The 21,404-nt window shown below is 36.2% G+C and overlaps 1 protein-coding gene across 6 annotated transcripts in view; it reads right to left on the bottom strand.

Moving 5' to 3' along the window:
* Positions 1–21,404, bottom strand: part of KMT2E (lysine methyltransferase 2E (inactive)) — a 94,432-nt gene that overhangs the window by 18,741 nt on the left and 54,287 nt on the right. For all 6 annotated transcript variants that reach the window (XM_069587841.1, XM_069587845.1, XM_069587840.1 and 3 more), the window contains 6 exons: positions 16,913–17,140; positions 16,369–16,499; positions 15,263–15,380; positions 14,125–14,234; positions 6,292–6,556; positions 4,670–4,768 (listed from right to left, as the gene is read on the bottom strand). In XM_069587841.1, coding sequence (XP_069443942.1) covers positions 4,670–4,768; positions 6,292–6,556; positions 14,125–14,234; positions 15,263–15,380; positions 16,369–16,499; positions 16,913–17,140 — 951 coding nt within the window. The remainder of the gene's footprint in view (positions 1–4,669; positions 4,769–6,291; positions 6,557–14,124; positions 14,235–15,262; positions 15,381–16,368; positions 16,500–16,912; positions 17,141–21,404) is intronic.

Below are 21,404 nucleotides of genomic sequence, written 5' to 3'. Positions count from 1 at the left end.
AAAATAAGGTTCAGTTCAGTTGCTCAGTCGTGTCCGACTCTTTGTGACCCCATGAACCACTTCCCAATATCAAACCCCCTTCTATACACTTAACCTTTCCCAAGGTTATGGCCACCTAACCTCAACTACCAAGGAACTGGGGGAGTCCCGGTTTTAGAACCAGGTAAGTATAAGCAACCAGCTGAATTACAATTTACTGTGTTTTAACCCATTGTATTTCAGCTTAACTAGAATGACTGTAAGATTCTCCCAAGTCAGTTTCAACCCACTGACAAGTATCTTTTGCTAAAGAGAAAATGTCTAGTAACCATCTGTTCGGTTCCACACCATTTAGCCACAAGTTAGCTTTTGTAAGCAGGTAATTCTTAAATGGAGGGGAAGGGACAAACCATAATGAAGGAAAAAGGAAGCTGTTAATAAATGAATGGCTTCCTATCCTGGACATATAATGATTTGAATATTCTTCCATAAAATCTTAATCATTTAGCATTTCATATGATCTACAACCAACCAATCTTATTACCCTATATCCCTCCCCACACCTCAACTAAAAAACCAGCCTACTAATTCCAGCCAAATGTGATTTATCACATAACCACCTCCAGGCTATTTCCCCTAGAGAAATAACCCATTCAGTTCCACACAAATGAGCCACAAACTAATCTGTACTTATTTACTAAACATCATAAGGTCCATCGTAAATTCTGCCTAGTTCATGAAATGGCCTCTGAACCCTCCAGCCGTTAAGTCACCAGTCTTGTATCTCCTTTACACTGTTGAAGGCAGAGACACTGTCTTCCACTCTTAAGCAGCAACCAAAATACACAGACATTGGTGCTATTTTTGAAGACCAAGCAACATACTAATATTAAGCAACATACTAATATTGTATGGAACTGCCATTTATGTAAGTAAAAACTATCCTCAAAAATTTCATATGGTTCAAGCTGTACTACAAAAGGATAGGCAGAAGTACATTTGAATCTGGATATTACATGGTACTTACAGAGGAGGAAAGTCTGACTCTTTTTATACCCCAATCTCATGAGGACTGGTATCTCTTATAATAAAGTCTGTCCTGTCCAGGAGAAAATTTAAATGAGATTGACCTAAGTTTCTCAGGAGTTGACCTATCTTTCTACTTACTGATGATAACCCAGCCTATGAAGTTGTTCAGTCGTGTCCGACTCTTTGTGACCCCATGGACTGTAGCCTACCAGGTTCCACCGTCCTGGCATTTTCCAGGCAAGAATACTGGAGTGGGTTGCCATTTCCTTCTCCAGGAGATCTTCCCGACCCAGGGATTGAACCTGGGTCTCCCACATTTTGTAGGCAGACGCTTTACCGTCTGAGCCAGCAGGGAAGTCTTCAACCTAGCCTATAACCTAGTATAAAAGACAAACACTAGACTATGAAGAAAGTGAAAGTCACTCAGTTGTGTCCTACTCTTTAGGACCCCATGGACTATACAGTACATGGAATTCTCCATGCCAGAATACTGGAGTGGGTAGCCTTTCCTTTTTCCAGGGGATCTTCCCAACCCAGGGATCAAACCCAAGTCTCTTGTATTGCAGGCGGATTCTTTCTCCACTAAGCCATAAGGGAAGCCTGAGAATACAGGAGTGGGTAGTCTATCCCTTTTCCAGCAGATCTTCCTGACCCAGGAATTGAACCAGGATCTCCTGCATTGCAGGCAGATTTTTTACCAACTGAGCTATCAGGGGAGTGCGTAGATTAATAAAGGCTGATTAGCATTTAAACTTTTCTAAGCAAAATATTTCAGAATATACTACAAATAGTAATACTTGGGGGGTCATGGCAACTGCTTATGAATTCTTAAGATGCATGCTTTTGCATTCTCATTTGAGTATAGCAAAAATTCTATAATTAAAACATCAAGGCAAATATTGAAATTACAACAAAACAACATTACAGTGACTTTGAAGGCTACAGGTTACAGAGCCAAGGATTTTAAAATAACTTTTTTCAAAAGGGAACTCTGGAAGATCCGCTAGAAAAGGGATAGGCTACCCACTCCAGTATTCTCAGGCTTCCCTTGTGGCTTAGCGGATAAAGAATCTGCCTGCAGTACAAGAGACCTGGGTTCAATCCATGGGTTGGGAAGATCCCCTGGAGAAGGGAAAGGCTACCCACTCCAGTATTCTGGGTGAAAGAATTCCATGGACTGTCATACACTGTTATGTATGACAAAAGGGAACTCTCATACACTGTTGGTGGGAATGTAAATTGGTGCAGTCACTAAGGAAAGCAGTATGGAGGTTCCTCAAAAAATTAAAACCATGATCCAGCAATTCCATTCCTCAGTATTTAAAGGAAACAAAACCACTAATTTGAAAAGATACATGTACCCCAATGTTCATAGCAGCATTATTTGTAATTGTCAAGATACAAAAGAAACCTAAGTGTCCATCAACAGATGAATGGATACAGATGCGATACAGACATATGCACGCGCATACACACATCAATGCAATACTATTCACCCATAAAAAATGAAAAGTTACCATTTATAGCAACATGAATGGACTTGGAGGATATTACGCTAAGTGAAATAAGTCAGAGGAAAACAAATACTGTTATCACTTATACGTGGAATCTAAAAAATACAACTGGTAAATATAAGAAAAAAGCAGACTCACAGATATAAAAAACAAACTAGTAGTTACCAGTGAGGAGAGAAGAGGAGGAGGTGGGGAAATATAATGATAAGGGATTGAGAGGTACAAACTGCTAGCGATAAACCATAAGGATATAATGTACAACACAGGGAATATAGCCAATGTTCTGTAACAACTATAAATGGAGTTTAACATTTAAAAATTATGAATCACTATACTGTACACCTGTAGCTTATATAACACTATACATCAACTATACTTCAATAAAAAAATTTCACACCCCTTCAAAATACCAGACAAATTCTAAATACTGACATTTGTTTATTCCTATGAAAAACACTGATATTAAAATGAGTATGCTAAAATAGATATAAAAACATGAAGTATTCATTTGTCAATATAGCATACTAGTAGACAACATCAGGACAAAAATGGATTCCCAAGAAAGCATTTTTATCTACCTACTCAAAGTTCCATCATGTTCAAGAAAAGGCATTTGTATTTTCTACTGGGATCTGAAAATGAGGATGTTATGGGTTTCCATAACTTTTGCAATACTAAAAGAAAGTATTTTTAAATCAACCCCAGAGTCATATAACAAATCTCCAGGTTTGAGTTTTTTTCCCCATTGCCCATTTCCAGCCCCTATCCCCACCCCCACCATCCCCAAGCACTGTTATATCCTTTAAAGCCATATTTTTACCAGACACATGCCTCAAACAGAAACCAGTTATAGTATAAAGTGATCTTCTAAAAGCTTCTCTCATGTACACCCATGGCAGATTCATGTCAATGTATGGCAAAACCAATACAGTATTGTAAAGTAAAATAAAAAATAAATAAATAAAATAAAAGCTTCTCCAGGATTATTACAAAGACAAAGCTATGACAACTGTGGAATGAAATAGGACAATATTGAAAATCAAGTCAAAAAAGGGCCATAGGTATTTGGAGTAGGTATAGGTAATTTATTAGATGTAAATGAATCTTAGGAAAGGGTCAAGATAATTTCTCTAGGTAGAGGTAAAACTCCTTTTTCTTTATAAGCAACCACCAATATTTTTTCTCCTGTGTTTTCCTTCTTTCTTATTCCTAACACTACCCTTGTCCTATCAGAGCAGTGCTTCTGAAACCCTGCGGCTGCGGAACAGTTTGGCACCGCTTTTGCAGTTTTGAATATCAACAATACATCAATGTTAGAGTAGTGACCATGAAGGCAACAAAACAGTTACTTTAAGCAGGCCTACAAATGACCAAAATCCAAAGATACTACCACCAAGCATAGTGACACTTGAGAGTCCATGACACACGACACGATCACTGAAACAGGAAATGAGGAAGCATATAAAAAGGGAGTGGGGGAAACCCACACTAAGATCATCAGTTGGTAAATAAAGACATTTTCAAATCTTAAGGCAAACTATATCACAATATTTTCTTAACTGGCCTAGACATTATATCAATTGCTAAATTACCATGGATTTTTAAGAAAATATCTTGTCCTAGTTTTTATACAGGTATTTGCAAATAAATAATACAAGCAGTATAAATGCCAAACTTTTTTTAATGAAAACCTCATTTTATGATAGCAGTATGAGATACAGAAATAGCAGTTGCCAGTATCTTTTTGCATAAATCATGTTAGTGCTATTATCTTTTAAACTCCATTTTTGTTTTACATTATGAAGAAAAAAGATACATTTAGTTAAATAATGAAAAACATTTTGAACAGTAATTCTGGCATTAAAATTTATTAACAGTACACTGCTTCAAAAATGTTAAACGTATTTCATAAATGTTACAAATTCTAAATTGTCTAGTGAACATACAGTAAAAATACAAAAGATTAGTGGAAGTTACTTGAATGGTAATGACAAAGCCAAAGAGAAATGCTCGGTGACACCATCCTGTTTGCTACTTTCAAAGAACAGGGTAAAGGCCCACCTAAAGGCAGCAACAAGTATTCTGGGAAGAACAATGTCACTAAATACAAGTGACAGCGTGAAGCTGCTACTGGCCTTCCAACTTACCATCTTCCTTTTCCTCTCTGCAATCTGTTCCTCAGACTCCATTTCTACCTCATTGCTGATGGGAGTTTTTTCTTCTATATCATCAATAAAATCTGGTTCCTGAAAGATGGAAAGACTGCTTTAAGAATCTACTCCTCCATCTACAAACTACAGACACTGAACAATGTATTTTAAATAACTTTCATCCTGAGCTAATTAAACATAAAAATTGTTCTTAAATTCATTTCAGAAATTTTAACTTTTCAAAATCCTGCAATCAAATAATGTTTTAAAAAATTCTAGTCAATAATATTATCTATAGAGACCACAAAGCCTTAGGTTTATGTTCTTCCCAACACATAAACATATATATTATTTCACAAAACCTAGTGCCTACAAAATACCAAGTGCTCAGTAGATATCTGTTCAATTTAAAACTTAAGGAAAAGTTATGAAAATAAGACACTGGAGATGAATAAAATCTTACTTAATCTTCACATTTAAAAGGTCTTTCCACTTGTTTAGAGGGCATATAACAAAATACTTGCTGGTGAAGCAGAACAAGCCAAACTCTTTCCCCAAATTTCTCTTACATATTTTTAAGAGAATTTCCTCTCAAAAATCTTATGTCACACTTAGAGAATGTATTTCATTATGTCCCAAATATTGGGCTTCCCATGTGGCACTAGCTATAAAGAACCTACCTCCTGCTAGCCAATGCAGGAGACCTAAGAGACAGGGGTTTGATCTCTGGGTCAGGAAGATCCCCTGGAGGAGGGGATGGCAACCCACTCCAGTATTCGTGCCTGGAAAATCCTATGGACAGAGGAGCCTGGCGGGTATAGTCCCCAGGGTCACAGAGAGTCAGACACGACTGAAGTGACTTAGCATGCACACATGTATGCATGTCCCAAATCAAAAGAAACATTATGGCTTAAGATTTTAGAGTTCTTAATCAATAAGAACATTTATTATAAACATAAGAACAGTGTCATCTGGAAAAAATGTTTAAATTACCCAGTCTTAGAAAAATCTTATATTCAATTCTACAAGGATTTCCTGTGTGAGCTGTTCCTTAATAGTTTAATAAATATTGTACGAATTCTGGCAGAATCTGTGTTTTATAAGTATACTTCATTAAATAGTAAAATGAACTTAATTTTAAGCCATTTTACATTAAAAAAAAAAGTTTAAAATATCACAAATTAATTTTCTTCTGTTAATTTCTGTCATCAAGAGTCAGTAGAGGACTTCCTGGTGGTACAGTGGATAACAAACTGCCTGCCAATGTAGGGGACACAGGTTTGATCTCTAGTCTGGGAAGATTCCAGGAAGATCCCTGGTCCAGTTAGTTGCCGTGGAGCAACTAACCCCAGGTACCACAACTATTGGAGTCTGTGCTCTAGAGCCCCAGGCCACAACTACTGAGCCTATTTGCCTGGAACCAATGCTCCACAAAAAGAAAAGCCACTGCAAGGAGAAGCCCATGCACCACAATGAAGACTAGCTCCCTCCCCGTAACTAGAGAAAGCCTGCACTTATTAACAAAGACTCAGTGCAAGCAAAAATAAATACATAACTAAAATGTAAAAAAAAAAAAAAACCAAAAACCCAGTTAGTCCTAAAATAATAAAATTCAGTACCTGATTATTCGATACTGACAGTCTCAGTGGAGAAAGCTTTCTCTGTTTAGTTTCTGGGCTCTTCATTTTGTTCGTTGTTCCTTCACAATCCAGAGTAATATTCTGATTTTGTGTGTCTTTTTCTTTTGAAATATCCTTTTCTTTTTTGCCTTTCTTCCTTCTGGTCTCATAACCGCTATTGATGTTCTCCGTGGATTCAGAACTACGTTTCAGAACAGGGCACTCTGAATTTTCTTTGAGGCATGCACAATCCACCTTGTACTTACTGGAAAGAAAATCACTTAAATATTTATTCAAGAAATAAACTAAAATTTTCTAATCCACCTTAAGCTGTAACTCTATAAAACTCTATGCTACTACTAATTATAAGCACTCCTTTTCATTAATTTTCATCCCTGTTAACTATGACAAAATAAATTTTATTTTCTCATAAAACCAATATAATAATTAGAAGAACCAATCATAAGGATCACCAGTGATGGTTTATAGAAGGAAAAAAACAAAACAAAACTGTAAGCTAAAATAAGTCTTTTTAAGTAAAATGATACCATGGCTTATATCAAGGCCAAAAAACAAAAGTTTACTTCAGCGTGTTATAAAATATATATGCAGAAAATGATAAAATACTCTAAATCTGACTTAAATTAAAAAACTCTATGTAAATAAATACCAAACCTTAACTAGTTTGTCTTAAAGGAATGATTTCAATAACCAGAGTTCTTTAAAAAGCTACCTTGATAAAAAATTGAGCCTTCATTCCTTTTGCCCTTAAGTATTCCCTGTTTCAAATAAATGGAAGCTTGAAAAATAATTGCATTTTCTTCACAGTAGTGATAATTATTACTCCCATTTTACAGATGGTTAGTATCTTGTCCAAAGTCACACATTAAGTAGTAGCGAAGACATTCGAATACAGGTCTATCTGAGTCCAAAGATCACACTTTGAGCACTTCAGTTTTCTTAACTTTCTGCCTTCTTTATGTCTACCACCAAGATTTATTAGTCCATTTCCTGGATACAGGTTGAATGCCCAAACTGGAATTATACAATAAGAGAAGTCTCCCATCTTGCATGTTTTGAATAGTTTAATGTTTGTTCACGACTTCACTTTCACTTTTCACTTTCATGCAGGAGAAGGAAATGGCAACCCACTCCAGTGTTCTTCCCTGGAGAATCCCAGGGACGGGGAAGCCTGGTAGGCTGCCGTCTATGGGGTCGCACAGAATTGGACACAACTGAAGTGACTTAGCAGCAGCAGCACAATAAAAAATAATTTACTTTTCCAAGTTTCTAGTAGTCCTGCTCATTTCAACACTGGTTCAGTTCAGTCGCTCAGTCGTGTCTGACTCTTTGCGACCCCATGGACTGCAGCACACCAGGCCTCCCTGTCCATCACCAACTCCCCGAGTTTACTCAAACTCATGCCCATCAAGTCAGTGATGCCATCCAATCATCTTATCCTCTGCCATCCCCTTCTCCTCCTGCCTTCAAATTTTCCCAGCATCCGGGTCTTTTCCAAAGAGTCAGTTTTTCACATCAGGTGGCCAAAGTATTGGAGTTTCAGCTTCAACATCAGTCCTTCCAATGAATATTCAGGACTGATTTCCTTTAGGATGGACTGATTAGAACTCCTTGCAGTCCAAGCGTCTCAAGAGTCTTCAACACCACAGTTCAAAAGCATCAATTCTTTGGTACTACGAATTCTTTATAGTCCAACTCTCACATCCACACAGTACTACTGGAAAAACCATATCCTTGACTAGACAGACCTTTGTTGGCAAAGTAATGATCCTGCTTTTTAATATGCTGTCTAGGTTGGTCATAACCTTTCTTCCAACGAGTAAGTGCCTTTTAATTTCTGGCTGCAGTCACCATCTGCAGTGATTTTGAAGCCCAAGAAAATAAAGTCTGCCACGGTTTCCCCACCTATTTGCCATGAAGTGATGGGACCGGATGTCATGATCTTAGTTTTCTGAATGCTGAGCTTTAAGCCAACTTTTTCACTCTCCTCTTTCACTTTCATCAAGAGGCTCTTTAGTTCTTCGCTTTCTGTCATAACGGTGGTATCATCTGCATATTTGAAGTTATTGATATTTCTCCTGGCAATCTTGATTCCAGCTTGTGCTTATTCCAGTCCAGCATTTCTCATGATGTACTCTGCATGTAAGTTAAATAAGCAGGGTGACAATATACAGCCTTGATGTACTCCTTTTCGTATCTGGAACCAGTCTGTTGTTCCATGTTCAGTTCTAACTGTTGCTTCCTGGCCTGCATACAGATTTCTCAAGAGGCAGGTCAGGTGGTCTGGTATTCCCATCTCTTTCAGAATTTTCCACAGATTATTGTGAGCCACACAGTCAAAGGCTTTGGCATAGTCAATAAAGCAGAAACTGATGTTTTTCTGGAACTCTCTTGCTTTTTCCATGATCCAGTGGATGTTGGCAACTTGATCTCTGGTTCCTCTGACTTTTCTAAAACTAGCCTGACCAATCTGGAAGTTCACGATTCACGTACTGTTGAAGTCTGCCTGGGAGAATTTTGATCATTACTTTACTAGAGTGTGAGATGAGTACAATTGTGTGGTAGTTTGAGCATTCTTTGCCATTGCCTTTCTTTGTGATTGGAATGAAAACTGACCTTTTCCAGTCCTGCTGAGTTTTCCAAATTTGCTGACATATTGAGTGCAGCACTTTCACAGCATCATCTTTCAGGATTTGAAATAGCTCCACTGGAATTCCATCACCTCCACTACCTTTGTTCATAGGGATGCTTCCTAAGGTCCACTTGTCTTCACATTCTAGCATATCTGACTCTAGGTGAGTGACCACACTACTGTGACTATCTGGGTCATGAAGATCTTTTTTGTACGGTTCTTCTGTGTATTCTTGCCACCTCTTCTTAATATCTTTTGCTTCTGTTAGGTCCATACAATTTATGTCCTTTGTTGAGCCCATCTTTGCAGGAAATGTTCCCTTGGTATCTCTAATTTTCTTGAAGAGATCTCTAGTCTTTCCCATTCTCTTGTTCTTCTCTATTTCTTTGCAATGATCAGTGATCAACACTGGTAGAAAGATACAAATCAAACTGCCTAATTCTGTGAATCAAGGATAGAATTCAAACATTATGCCCTACCCTTCAACTCTCCAAATGGGGTATTAATAGAAACTAACTCTTTCTGGGTATTTTCTTTGTGATTTTAGGATAATAAAACTGCAAACAGTAACAGCGGCAACAGGTAATATTTATTCAGCACTTATTTTGTACCAGGAATTGTTTGAAACCTTTTACATGTGTTAACTTATTCTTCTAAACATTCCTGTAACGTGGTATTATTCTCATAATGAGGTAATGAGGCAGAGAGATGACCAAACTGGTTCAAGGTTCTATAACTAACATAAGTCACTGAGCTAGGATTTGAAACCAGAGAGTCATATTATAAAAAGCTTTTGTGTTTTTACCCACTACGGGAAACAGTCTCTCAAAGCAATGAGCAAAAAGCCATTATGCTAAATTGGGCAATTTAACCTTGGGGCGGAGTAGGGGTGGGGGAGAAAGAGCCAAAAAGGAAATACTTTGGTTATCAGGATAAATCTGACTCCAACAATCAAGTAGAGATGCACACTGAAGAAAGAGAGATTTCACTGACAGAGAACATAATGGGCATTAAAAATGTCTCCAGGTAAAACAGATACCACACAAACTTTTAAAGATACTACATGGATTAACTTCGATTTTTTAAGTTGTACAGTAAAGAAGTGCTGCAAGGAAGTAAAGCTTTGGGAATATAAACTGGTCATTCATCCTTATCTAGTAAAGACTGAGTTTGGACACATTCTACCACCAAACAATTCTACCTCTAGGTGCCTATCATGGGGAGAACATGTACAGATGCAGCATTTTTTGTAAATCTAAAAGTCCACATCAGCAGTTAAAGTAACGAACTAGAGCTACACATAACAAAAGAACTGAATCTCGTGAAAGTAATGAACGAGAAAAGGTAAATGCAAAATAATACAGACAGTAACTTACATAAATTTTTAAAACATACAAAATTACTGGTTACTATTTAGGGACATCTAAAGACATAGTAAAAACATTAAACTCACCAAATTAAAGATGGCAGTTATCTCTGGTGAAAGAGGGAATAGAAATGCAATCTGGCTGCTAAACATGAGGGCCTTCAGTGGACAGTGTTTTGTTTTCTTAATTTGGAAAGAAGGCACATGGACTTTTTGGGGGGGGCGTTCACACAGCTTGCAGGATCTCCATTCCCTGAACAGGGACTGAACCCAGGCCATGGCAGTTAAAGCCAAGAATCCTAACCATGAGGTTACCAGGGAACTCCCTACATGGACCTGTGTGTTATTATTTTTTACAGTAAGCTTTTTGAAAATTTAAATTGATGTTTTTATACTCAGAATTAACTTTTCTTACCCCCTAGTGTTTCAGAACAATAGTTCTCAGAGTTTCCTTGCAGGATCTCCACAAACCCTTTCAATTTATATTGCAAAGAAAATTTGGCACAATTTTTCTTTTCTTTTGAGGGGCAAAAAGTGAAATCATCCATTTCTATTGATTAACCAAATTAATTGAATGACTAAAATTGCACACCCTACCTAAAATACAAGAAAGAAAAGGAAAAAAATTCTTACATAAACAATGTCAGTATTGCTGAATTAGGATTACAAATTATTATACTATAAGCATTACATAACAACAATAAATAAGAAAATTTAGAATTTTTATTTTTTACAATAAATAAATAAGAAAAACTTAGAAGAGTTAAGCAACTATGCTATAATGGAAGCTGATACCAAAATATTTGTTTCCAGGTATTTTAAATTGCTTAATGGTAAGTCTGTGCCAGTAGCAGACTGGTGATAGAAGCAAGGTTTGATGCTGTAAAGAGCAATATTGCACAGGAACCTGGAATGTCAGGTCCATGAAATCAAGGCAAATTGGAGGTGGTCAAACAAGAGATGGCAAGAGTGAACATCAACATTCTAGGAATCAGCGAACTAAAATGGACTGGAACGGGTGAATTTAACTCAGATGACCATTATATCAACTACTGTGGGCAGGAATCCCTCAGAAGAAATGGAGTAGCCATCATGGTCAACAAGAGTCCAACATGCAGCACTTGGATGCAATCTCAAAAACGACAGAATGATCTCTGTTCATTTCCAAGGCAAACCATTCAATATCACGGTAATCCAAGTCTATACCCTAACCAGGAACGCTGAAGAAGCTGAAGTTGAATGGTTTTATGAAGACCTACAAGACCTTTTAGAACTAACACTTAAAAAAGATGTCCTTTTCATTATAGGGGACTGGAATGCAAAAGTAGGAAGTTAAGAAACACCTGGAGTAATGGGCAAATTTGGCCTTGGAATACGGAATGAAGCAGGGCAAAGACTAATAGAGTTTTGCCAAGAAAATGAACTGGTCATAGCAAACACCCTCTTCCAACAACACAAGAGAACACTCTACACATGGACATCACCAGATGGTCAACACCAAAATCAGATTGATTATATTCTTTGCAGCCAAAGATGGAGAAGCTCTATACAGTCAGAAAAAACAAGACCGGGAGCTAACTGTGGCTCGGATCATGAACTCCTTATTGCCAAATGCAGACTTAAATTGAAGAAAGTAGGGAAAACCACTAGACCATTCAGGTATGACCTAAATCAAATCCCTTATGATTATACAGTGGAAGTGAGAAATAAATTTAAGGGCCTAGATCTGATAAGAGTGCCTGATGAATTATGGAATAAAGTTCGTGACATTGTACAGGAGACAGGGATCAAGGCCATCCCCATGGAAAAGAAATGAAAAAAAGCAAAATGGCTGTCTGGGGAGGCCTTACAAATAGCTGTGAAAAGAAGAGAGGCGAAAAGCAAAGGAGAAAAGAAAAGATATAAGCATCTGAATGCAGAGTTCCAGAGAATAGCAAGAAGAGATAAGAAAGCCTTCTTCAGCGATCAATGCAAAGAAATAGAGGAAAACAACAGAATGGGAAAAGACTGGACATCTCTTCAAGAATATTAGAGATACCAAGGGAACATTTCATGCAAAGATGGGCTCGATAAAGGACAGAAATGGTATGGACCTAACAAGAGCAGAAGATATTAAGAAGAGGTGGCAAGATACACAGAAGAACTGTACAAAAATCTTTATGACCCAGATAATCATGATGGTGTGATCACTCATCTAGAGCCAGACATCCTGGAATGTGAAGTCAAGTGGGCCTTAGAAAGCATCACTACGAACAAAGCTAGTGGAGGTGATGGAATTCCAGTGGAGCTATCTCAAATCCTGAAAGATGATGCTGTGAAAGTGCTGCACTCAATATGCCAGCAAATTTGGAAAACTCAGCAGTGGCCACAGGACTGGAAAAGGTCAGTTTTCATTCCAATCCCAAAGAAAGGCAATGCCAAAGAATGCTCAAACCACCACACAATGGCACTCATCTCACATAATAGTAAAGTAATGCCCAAAATTTCCCAAGCCAGGCTTCAGCAATACGTGAACCGTGAACTTCCTGATGTTCAAGCTGGTTTTAGAAAAGGCAGAGGAACCAGAGATCAAATTGCCAACATCTGCTGGATCATGGAAAAAGCAAGAGAGTTCCAGAAAAACATCTATTTCTGCTTTATTGACTATGCCAAAGCCTTTGACTGTGTGGATCACAATAAACTGTGGAAAATTCTGAAAGAGATGGGAATACCAGACCACCTGACCTGCCTCTTGAGAAATCTGTATGCAGGTCAGGAAGCAACAGTTAGAACTGGACATGGAACAACAGGCTGGTTCCAAATAGGAAAAGGAGTACGTCAAGGCTGTATATTGTCACCCTGCTTATTTAACTTCTATGCAGAGTACATCATGAGAAATGCTGGACTGGAAGAAACAGAAGCTGGAATCAAGATTGTCGGGAGAAATATCAATAACCTCAGATATGCAGATGACACCACCCTTATGGCAGAAAGTGAAGAGGAACTAAAAAGCCTCTTGAAGAAAGTGAAAGACGAAAAAATTGGCTTCAAGCTCAACATTCAGAAAACAAAGATCATGGCATCTGGTCCTATCACTTTATGGGAAATAGATGGGGAAACAGTGGAAACAGTGTCAGACTTTATTTTTGGGGGCTCTAAGATCACTGCAGATGGTGACTGCAGCCATGAAATTAAAATATGCTTACTCCTTGGAAGGAAGGTTATGACCAATCTAGACAGCATATTGAAAAGCAGAGACATTACTCTGCCGACTAAGGTCCGTCTAGTCAAGGCTATGGTTTTTCCTGTGGTCATGTATGGATGTGAGAGTTGGACTGTGAAGAAAGCTGAGCCCCGAAGAATTGATGCTTTTGAACTGTGGTGTTGGAGAAGACTCTTGAGAGTCTCTTGGACTGCAAGGAGATCCAACCAGTCCATTCTGAAGGAGATCAGCCCTGGGATTTCTTTGAAAGGACTGATGCTAAAGCTGAAACTCCAGTACTTTGGCCACCTCATGTGAAGAGTTGACTCATTGGAAAAGACTCTGATGCTGGGAGGGATTGGGGGCAGGAGGAGAAGGGGACGACCCAGGATGAGATGGCTGGATGGCATCACTGACTCTATGGACGTGAGTCTGAGTGAACTCAGGGAGCTGGCGATGGACAGGGAGGCCTGACGTGCTGCGATTCATGGGGTCGCAAAGAGCTGGACACAACTGAGCGACTGAACTGAACTGAATGGTAAGTAAAAATTAAATGCTATAAAAGTAATGACAATACCTATATTTTTATAGGGACATTTAGAAATTATTTCAAAACAACAGACTTGAACTTACCAATTCCCATAGTCAAAATCAAAGGCAATAGTAATTTCAGTTCCCTTTGGAATACTCTGTATAGAATAAATGTAAAGATGTATGGTTCCATCTTCAATTTCATGCCTCACCTGTAAAAGAATAATTTTATATCTCCAGAAGTAGTTTTGTATCTCTATAAATTACTTTCTATCTTTGAAGCAACTCATCTTGAAATTTTGAAAACTTTCTTTTCAAAGTAATTCAAAATAGAACATGGAAAATATGCTATTAATTATAAGACTTGTACATTAAAAAAAAAGACTTGTACATAAATCAGTGATTATCAACTGGGAAGGAGGTATACATCAGTGCAAGTTTGATACAGGCTCTGGTAGCATCAGAATGAAAATACTCTATTTCATCAGTTCTATGATGCACATTTTTTCACCTTTTAACATTTCTGAGTCAGAGTTTTACAACTGATGGCATCTTTGATTTAATGAAAAGAAGTAATGATACAGTTTATAAGTAAACAGTTAAAGTACGGTTTAACACTATACTTTTCTACAGTACACACTGTTCGAGGTACGTAGTCTACATGCATTAAATCCTTTAGTCCACGTCACATCTTTTTACAGATAAAACTGAAGCACAGACAAGGATACAAAGCTAGTTAAGTCAAATAGAAGACATGAACCTACAAGTCCGGCTTCAAACCCTACACTCCTAACTGTAACATTATATAACTATAAAATGTTTATTTTGGTATGAGAAAAAACAAACCAGAAATATTTTATATACCACTTCTAAATCACAACTAAAAAAAAAAAACTTTATAGAAGCACATATAAAATCAACTTTAGCTTTCAGCTTTGTCATCAACTTTGATCAAATCAGAGCATATATTTGACTCATAAATAGAACTTCCAGAACAGAGAAGTCCAATATTTTCTCTTAGAATGAACATCACTATTTCTTCAATGTGTAAAGTAACTGGAGACCTCACAGCCAGTATCATCTTAATTTTTGTAATGGAAAGATGCTAGGCACTAGAAAATGCATCAGTGGATTCAAACTGCTGATCTTTTTTGGCCACCAGACTTCTGTGCTTAATTTTAATACTCAGATTCCACACATTCCCTACCCCTGCCTCCCCAAAGGATTTATGTATGCTAACCTCTGCATTGGGTGTACAAGAACGCCTGATGAACCGAGCTTCATTCCCAAAAGTCCTTGCATCAACACACATTTCTAGGCCATGAAATTTAGAATAGAATAAAACAAAAGGGTATGGTCTACAAAAAAAGAAATGCATTAGAAACTATTAACATTTTGAATTTAAGAAATTCCTAAAAGAGTCATATTAAGTAGGAAGGCCAAGATTTGAATACAGCAATCTGATACCAGAATCCATTCTTAACCACTAAGCTAATTCTTGCTAATAAGATTTTTACCTGCTCCTATAACCTTACCTAAACCAAAGAAAATTAATTAGTTCAAGGTGGGAATTCAAACTGACAAACAATGATAAAAAGGGAATGACTACTGCCTTTATGTAAGGATTCATAATGAGATGTCATTAAAGTTTCTATCACTCCATTTAAGTGTTTGAGTCACAGCACTGTTTCAGATCAAACCTGTTAAGTAAAAGGGAAAGATTCTTGTATATCTTTTGTAACTTAAGTAACACAAGTTATAACAATACAAAATACTTAAGTAATTATAGTATATAGGTTGAGAATGTTATTTCCCTAGAGAGAGAAAAATACTTCCAGACCTTGGGGATGCAATGGCTATCATAAGATCACATCAATTCCCATCCCCCAAATCACAAATGATAGAAGAGGCCTCCAAAGTCCTTCCGGTACCAAGAAAGCCAGAGCTGAAAGTGGTGACAATAATGTAAGACTAAATCTAACATACTCTGATAAAAGAAGGACATGGTCACCAATGGTCTTTGCAGGTTCTAGCAATCCTAGATGGAAAGGGTTCCTTATAACATCAGGTAATCAGATATTTTCATTATACTATACTGCCACAGTTTAAGTAGATTGTTTTAAGACATCAACAAAATAGGATGGGTAAGATTCTAAGGAATGCATCTGCATCTTTTTTGTAGTTATATTTTATCATGGTTCAAAAGTTATCATTAGTCACTGTTCAACCACACTATAGTTTTAAATATTAAAATGATTACTTAGAGAACAAAATACACATTATAGTTAAATTAGTCAAAAATTTAATACTTAACTACAGAAAACTAATATGGGGAAATAAATATACCTCTTAAAGAAATATCCATTTGCTTCAAACTGTTCTCTCAACATAAACTTCCCTCTGTATTCAATGATAAGTGCATCAGGAGGCAAATCTTTTGCAGATTTCAGAATCTTCTTATTTTTTTGTATATGGCTCTACAATGGGAGAAAAGTTGAGATTAACTAAACCAGATTGCTTCTGCACTTTCCTGGTGGTACAGTGGATAACAATTTGCCCACCGGTGCAAGGGACACGGTTCAATCTCTGGTCTGGGAAGATTCCACATGCCTTGGAGCAACTAAGCCCAAGAACCACAACTACTGAGCCCATGTACTGCAAATACTGAAGCCTGCTTGCCTGGAGTCTGCTCAGCACTAACAGAAACCACTGCAATAGTTTCTCTTTGAGCACTGCAATGCAGAGTAACTAGAGAAAGCCTGTGTGCAGCAATGAAGACCCAGCACAACCTAAATAAATAAATAAAATAAAACCAGATTGCATTCAGTCTAAGTACTTAAAATACACAGTAGAAAACATTCTATCATCTTTTGTCAAATGATATACTTACCTCTACAGGAGGTTTGAAGATCAAATTGTTGGTATTCAAATCTGATTTAATCTCTTTTTTGTCATTTCCATTGCCCAATCTCAGAGCTATTCTTTGTGCCTCCCTCTGAACACCCTCACTATATTGGTTATTATTTGCCTCTTCATATTGATCCATCCATGCTTTGATTTTTGTCTCCCATCCAAAATTTGAAACATCAGACGAAGGATCAATCTCAGGAGCTGAGCCCTAAAATCACAGCAATCTGAGCATTAATATCTGGATTTTAAGTATTTATACACACAGACACACTATGACAATCTATATAAAAGAATATAAAACTAGAAATAATGATAGGCTTTCTAAGTAGGTCCCAGTGGGGAAAAAAAAAAAAGACCACAAGTGAGCAGCTTACTACATTTTATACTGATGCCAGACACACGACTCGGAAAACTGAAGGAAGGGGAGTTAATCTGAACAGCTGAAACTTTTTACTACTGTAGCCAAACTGGAGCTATCAATAAAACTGCAACAACCCAAAACAGTCTATGGTTAAAAAAAGATAGCATATGAAAAACTTTTTTGAATCTACCAATATCTAGTGTATGCTCACAACTGTATTTAACCAGAAAAAAATTGCAATTATATGTAAACTATATGTATTGCATATTAAGTATAAACTTATTTTCTGATATAATACTTCAACTTTTACCATGTTTGTAACAAAAATATACTCCAGTACATTAATTTTGTGTAATTCCAAGATGTATAATAAATTGTCCACAAGATAAATTTTACATGAGAATAAAATGTCTCACAAAGTGTGAACAAGGACCTTTAAGCTTAAGTGCTTGTCCCCCTCCATATGCCCTTTTAAAACCTTTAAGAATGCTAAATGCTACACCACAGCAATATCTTTTTTGATCCACCTCCTAAATAATGAAAAATTTAAAAACTGAACCTAAGTGAACTTAAATGCTTTTGCACACCAAAGAAAACCATAAACAAAATAAAAAAGACAACCTATAGAATGGGAGAAAATACTTACAAATGAAGTGACTGACAAGGGATTAATCTCCAAAATAAACAAACAGCTTATGCAGCTCAATTGAAAAAAAAAATCAAAAAATGGGCAGAAGATCTAAATAGACATTTCTCCAAAGAAGACATACAGATGGCCAATAAGCACGTGAAAAGATGTTCAACATCACTAATCATTAGAGAAATGCAAAGCAAACGAGGTTAACACCTCACACTGGTCTGAGGGGCCATTGTCAAAAAGTCTACAAACAATAAATGCTGGAGAGGGTGTGGAGAAAACGGAATCCTCCAATCCTGTTGGTGGAAATGTAAATTACTATAGCCACTATTGAGAACAGTATGGATGTTCCATAAAAAGTAAAAATAGAGCTACCATATGATTCAGCAGTCCCACTCCTGGGCATATATCCAGAAAAATCATAATCTGAAAAGATACAGGCACCTCATTGTTCACTGCAGCACTATATACAATATCCGTGAATGGACAACCTAAATGTCTATCTACAAATGAATGGATAAAGAAGATGTGGTACAGTCCAAAATGAAATATTACTCAGCCCTAAAAAGAACAAAATATAATGCCATTTGCAGCAACAGGGATGGATGGAGAGACTGTAAGACTGAGCAAAATAAGACAGAGAAAGACAATTATGATGATATCACTTATATGTGGAATCTTAAAAAATGGTACAAATGCATTTATTTACAAAACAGAAACAGAGTCACAGATGTAGAAAACAAATTTATGGTTACCAAGGGTGAAAGGTTCAGGGGGGGAATAAATTGGAAGATTGGGACTGACATATATACTAACATAAAGCAGATAACTAAGAAGGACCTATTCAATATTCAATACTCTGGGAACTCTACTCAATACTCTCTAATGACCTATATGGGAAAAGAATCTAAAAAAGAGTGTATATATGTATATATAAAACTGATTCACTTTGCTGTATAGCAGAAGCACACCACAGTAAATATTCCAATTAAAAAAAAAGAATGCTAAATGCCAAGTAGTGGAAAGTTACAACCTCTCAATAGGTTTTATGAAACAAAAAGGGAATCCCTTTTCTCACTGGAATAAAATTTATAGAAAGGCAGAATTACCACATATTTAAAAAATTTATTAAAGCCTGACTCCCTCAGTTATTTGTAATCTCAGGATGAAAATGAATTAATGCACATAACAAAAACATATATTGTATCTTACTGATAGTATAATTCAAATTTATAGTGAATTTATAATAGATTTAACACAAACTTTCAATTAATCTGTTTGTAAATGCTGTTCTGATTTCTACAGAACTGAACATCTTTATGAGTAGATAATTTCCATAATGTTACAACCTGATGTAAGTATGAAATTTTAAAACCACAAAGATTTCAAGAAAATTTTTATATATGCTGTTAAACATGTACATGTGTATTGTAACACTTAACTAAAATTTACCATCAGTCAACCTTCAGTTCAGTCGCTCAGTCGTGTCTGACTCTTTGCGACCCCATGAATCAGTCAACCTTACGTATAAGTAAATAAACTATCACAAAAAGTATCTTCTCTATAATGAAACAAACTATAGTTAAGTTGTTCAGCTACTTGATAGGAGTAGGTTTATTTTACTAATTGATATTTTATGGACTCATATATTCCACATTAGTAATTGATCACTTGATAAATAATAGATTTTTTGTACAAATATGAAACATTACATATTTTGGCCTTTATTTTTATTTATTTTTCAGAGTTTTTCATAGTGAATATAGTTTATGTAATACAAAAATGTTTTTCATATATTATATACAGACACAAAAGTCTACAAGCACTTTTTTTTAACTACCCGTTATTTATTTATATTGCGGTACAGTTGATTTACAATATTATATTAGTTTGAGGTGTATTATCAGTAATTCAAAATTTTTATAGATTATACTTTACTTAAAGGTTACTATATAATAGTGGCTATAACCCCCGTGCTTATTATTATCCTTGTAGATTATTTATTCCATACACAGTAGCTGGTAACTCTTAAACCTCTAACCCTCATCTTACCCTTATCCCCTCTTCTCCCACTGGTAACCACAAGTTTGTTCTCTGTAAGTCTGTTTCCATTTTGCTGTATTTATTCCTAGTTTAGATTCCGTATGTAATAACATAGATATGTCTTTCTCTTACATGACACTACATATTAATATTTTTATCACTTTTATTAAAGGAATCTAGTCCATTTAAATTTTCTTTTCTGTTCCCCTTTCAAAAAAACAAAAACAAACAAAAAACTCCTCTACAGAAGAGGATCAGAGCTCTTCTATATCTCTTGAACTTTTTTCATATATGACAGAATCACTTACTGGAAATGTAATGATCATAAACATCTTCAAGGAAAAGATTTTCAAAGATGCACAAAGCATTTTTAAAATTTTTAATTCCTTAGTCACTTCCTTACATAATAAATGAAAACATTTCAGTTAAGTAAAGATGCTCCTTCCTCATTAAGTCTGATATTCAGATTAGATAAAATGGAAAGAAAGGAAAACCACTGAAGGATCAATAGATCCAAGAGTTTAATATAAAACCCTTTTTCAGATCTCTTTACTCTGGCATCAGAAAAAATTCCATAAATACAAATTTAACATGGTAAATATAAAATACCCAACATATAAAGAACATTTTATAAGACTCTGGACTTGCAGTATTTTGAACAACACCATGTATTAACATTCTTAAGAAAGAATAATCATTTAACAGCTACTTAATGATCTGTTTTTCAGGAATATGGGATAATTAATAATTATTATACTTTATACTATGGGGACAGCAGATACATTCTAACATTCTTCCCACATCCTATTTTAATATCTGCCAACTTGAGACACTTATTCTCCTTTACTACCTATCCTAGAAAACTAAGAGTAACACTGTATTGCTGACCTGTATCATCCAACACAAACCTATCTTTTAAGGGAAGGCAGAGTTGGACGATGGTGGGAGGGTTGGGGTGTGAGGGGCCGGGCTTGCTTCTCTCAGCAATCCTGGCATCTACAAAATTAAGGATGTATACTAATTAACTCAAGGTACAAGTAACAAGTTTGTACTTACATGGTGACTCTATGGTGATTTCAAAGTATTTTATAACCTACTGACTTGACTAAATCCCTAGAATTCAAACTATGCAGAAGAGCAAAATTTCAAATTTCAAGTGTGATTTTGCATTTATATGTCTAGTATACTATAAAAAGTGGCACTAGAGACATGGAATACAATGATAAATGAATCAATATTAGGAATCATTTATATATTTCCTTTTGTTTAATGTTAACTGTTAATAAACTCCAAGAATGGTATGTATTAATCCAATTAGAATTCTCTATGGTCCCACTTCTTCCCACTTCATTTCATAAAGGTAAAAGCAATGAAATGACACAGAATGGAGAGAGCATTAACGAAAGATTATGACCAAGCAACCACTTAGTA

The sequence above is a fragment of the Ovis canadensis genome, chromosome 4, assembly GCF_042477335.2.
Source record: "Ovis canadensis isolate MfBH-ARS-UI-01 breed Bighorn chromosome 4, ARS-UI_OviCan_v2, whole genome shotgun sequence".
NCBI classification, from domain to species: Eukaryota; Metazoa; Chordata; class Mammalia; order Artiodactyla; family Bovidae; genus Ovis; species Ovis canadensis.
This window is presented reverse-complemented; position numbering and strand designations above follow the sequence as displayed.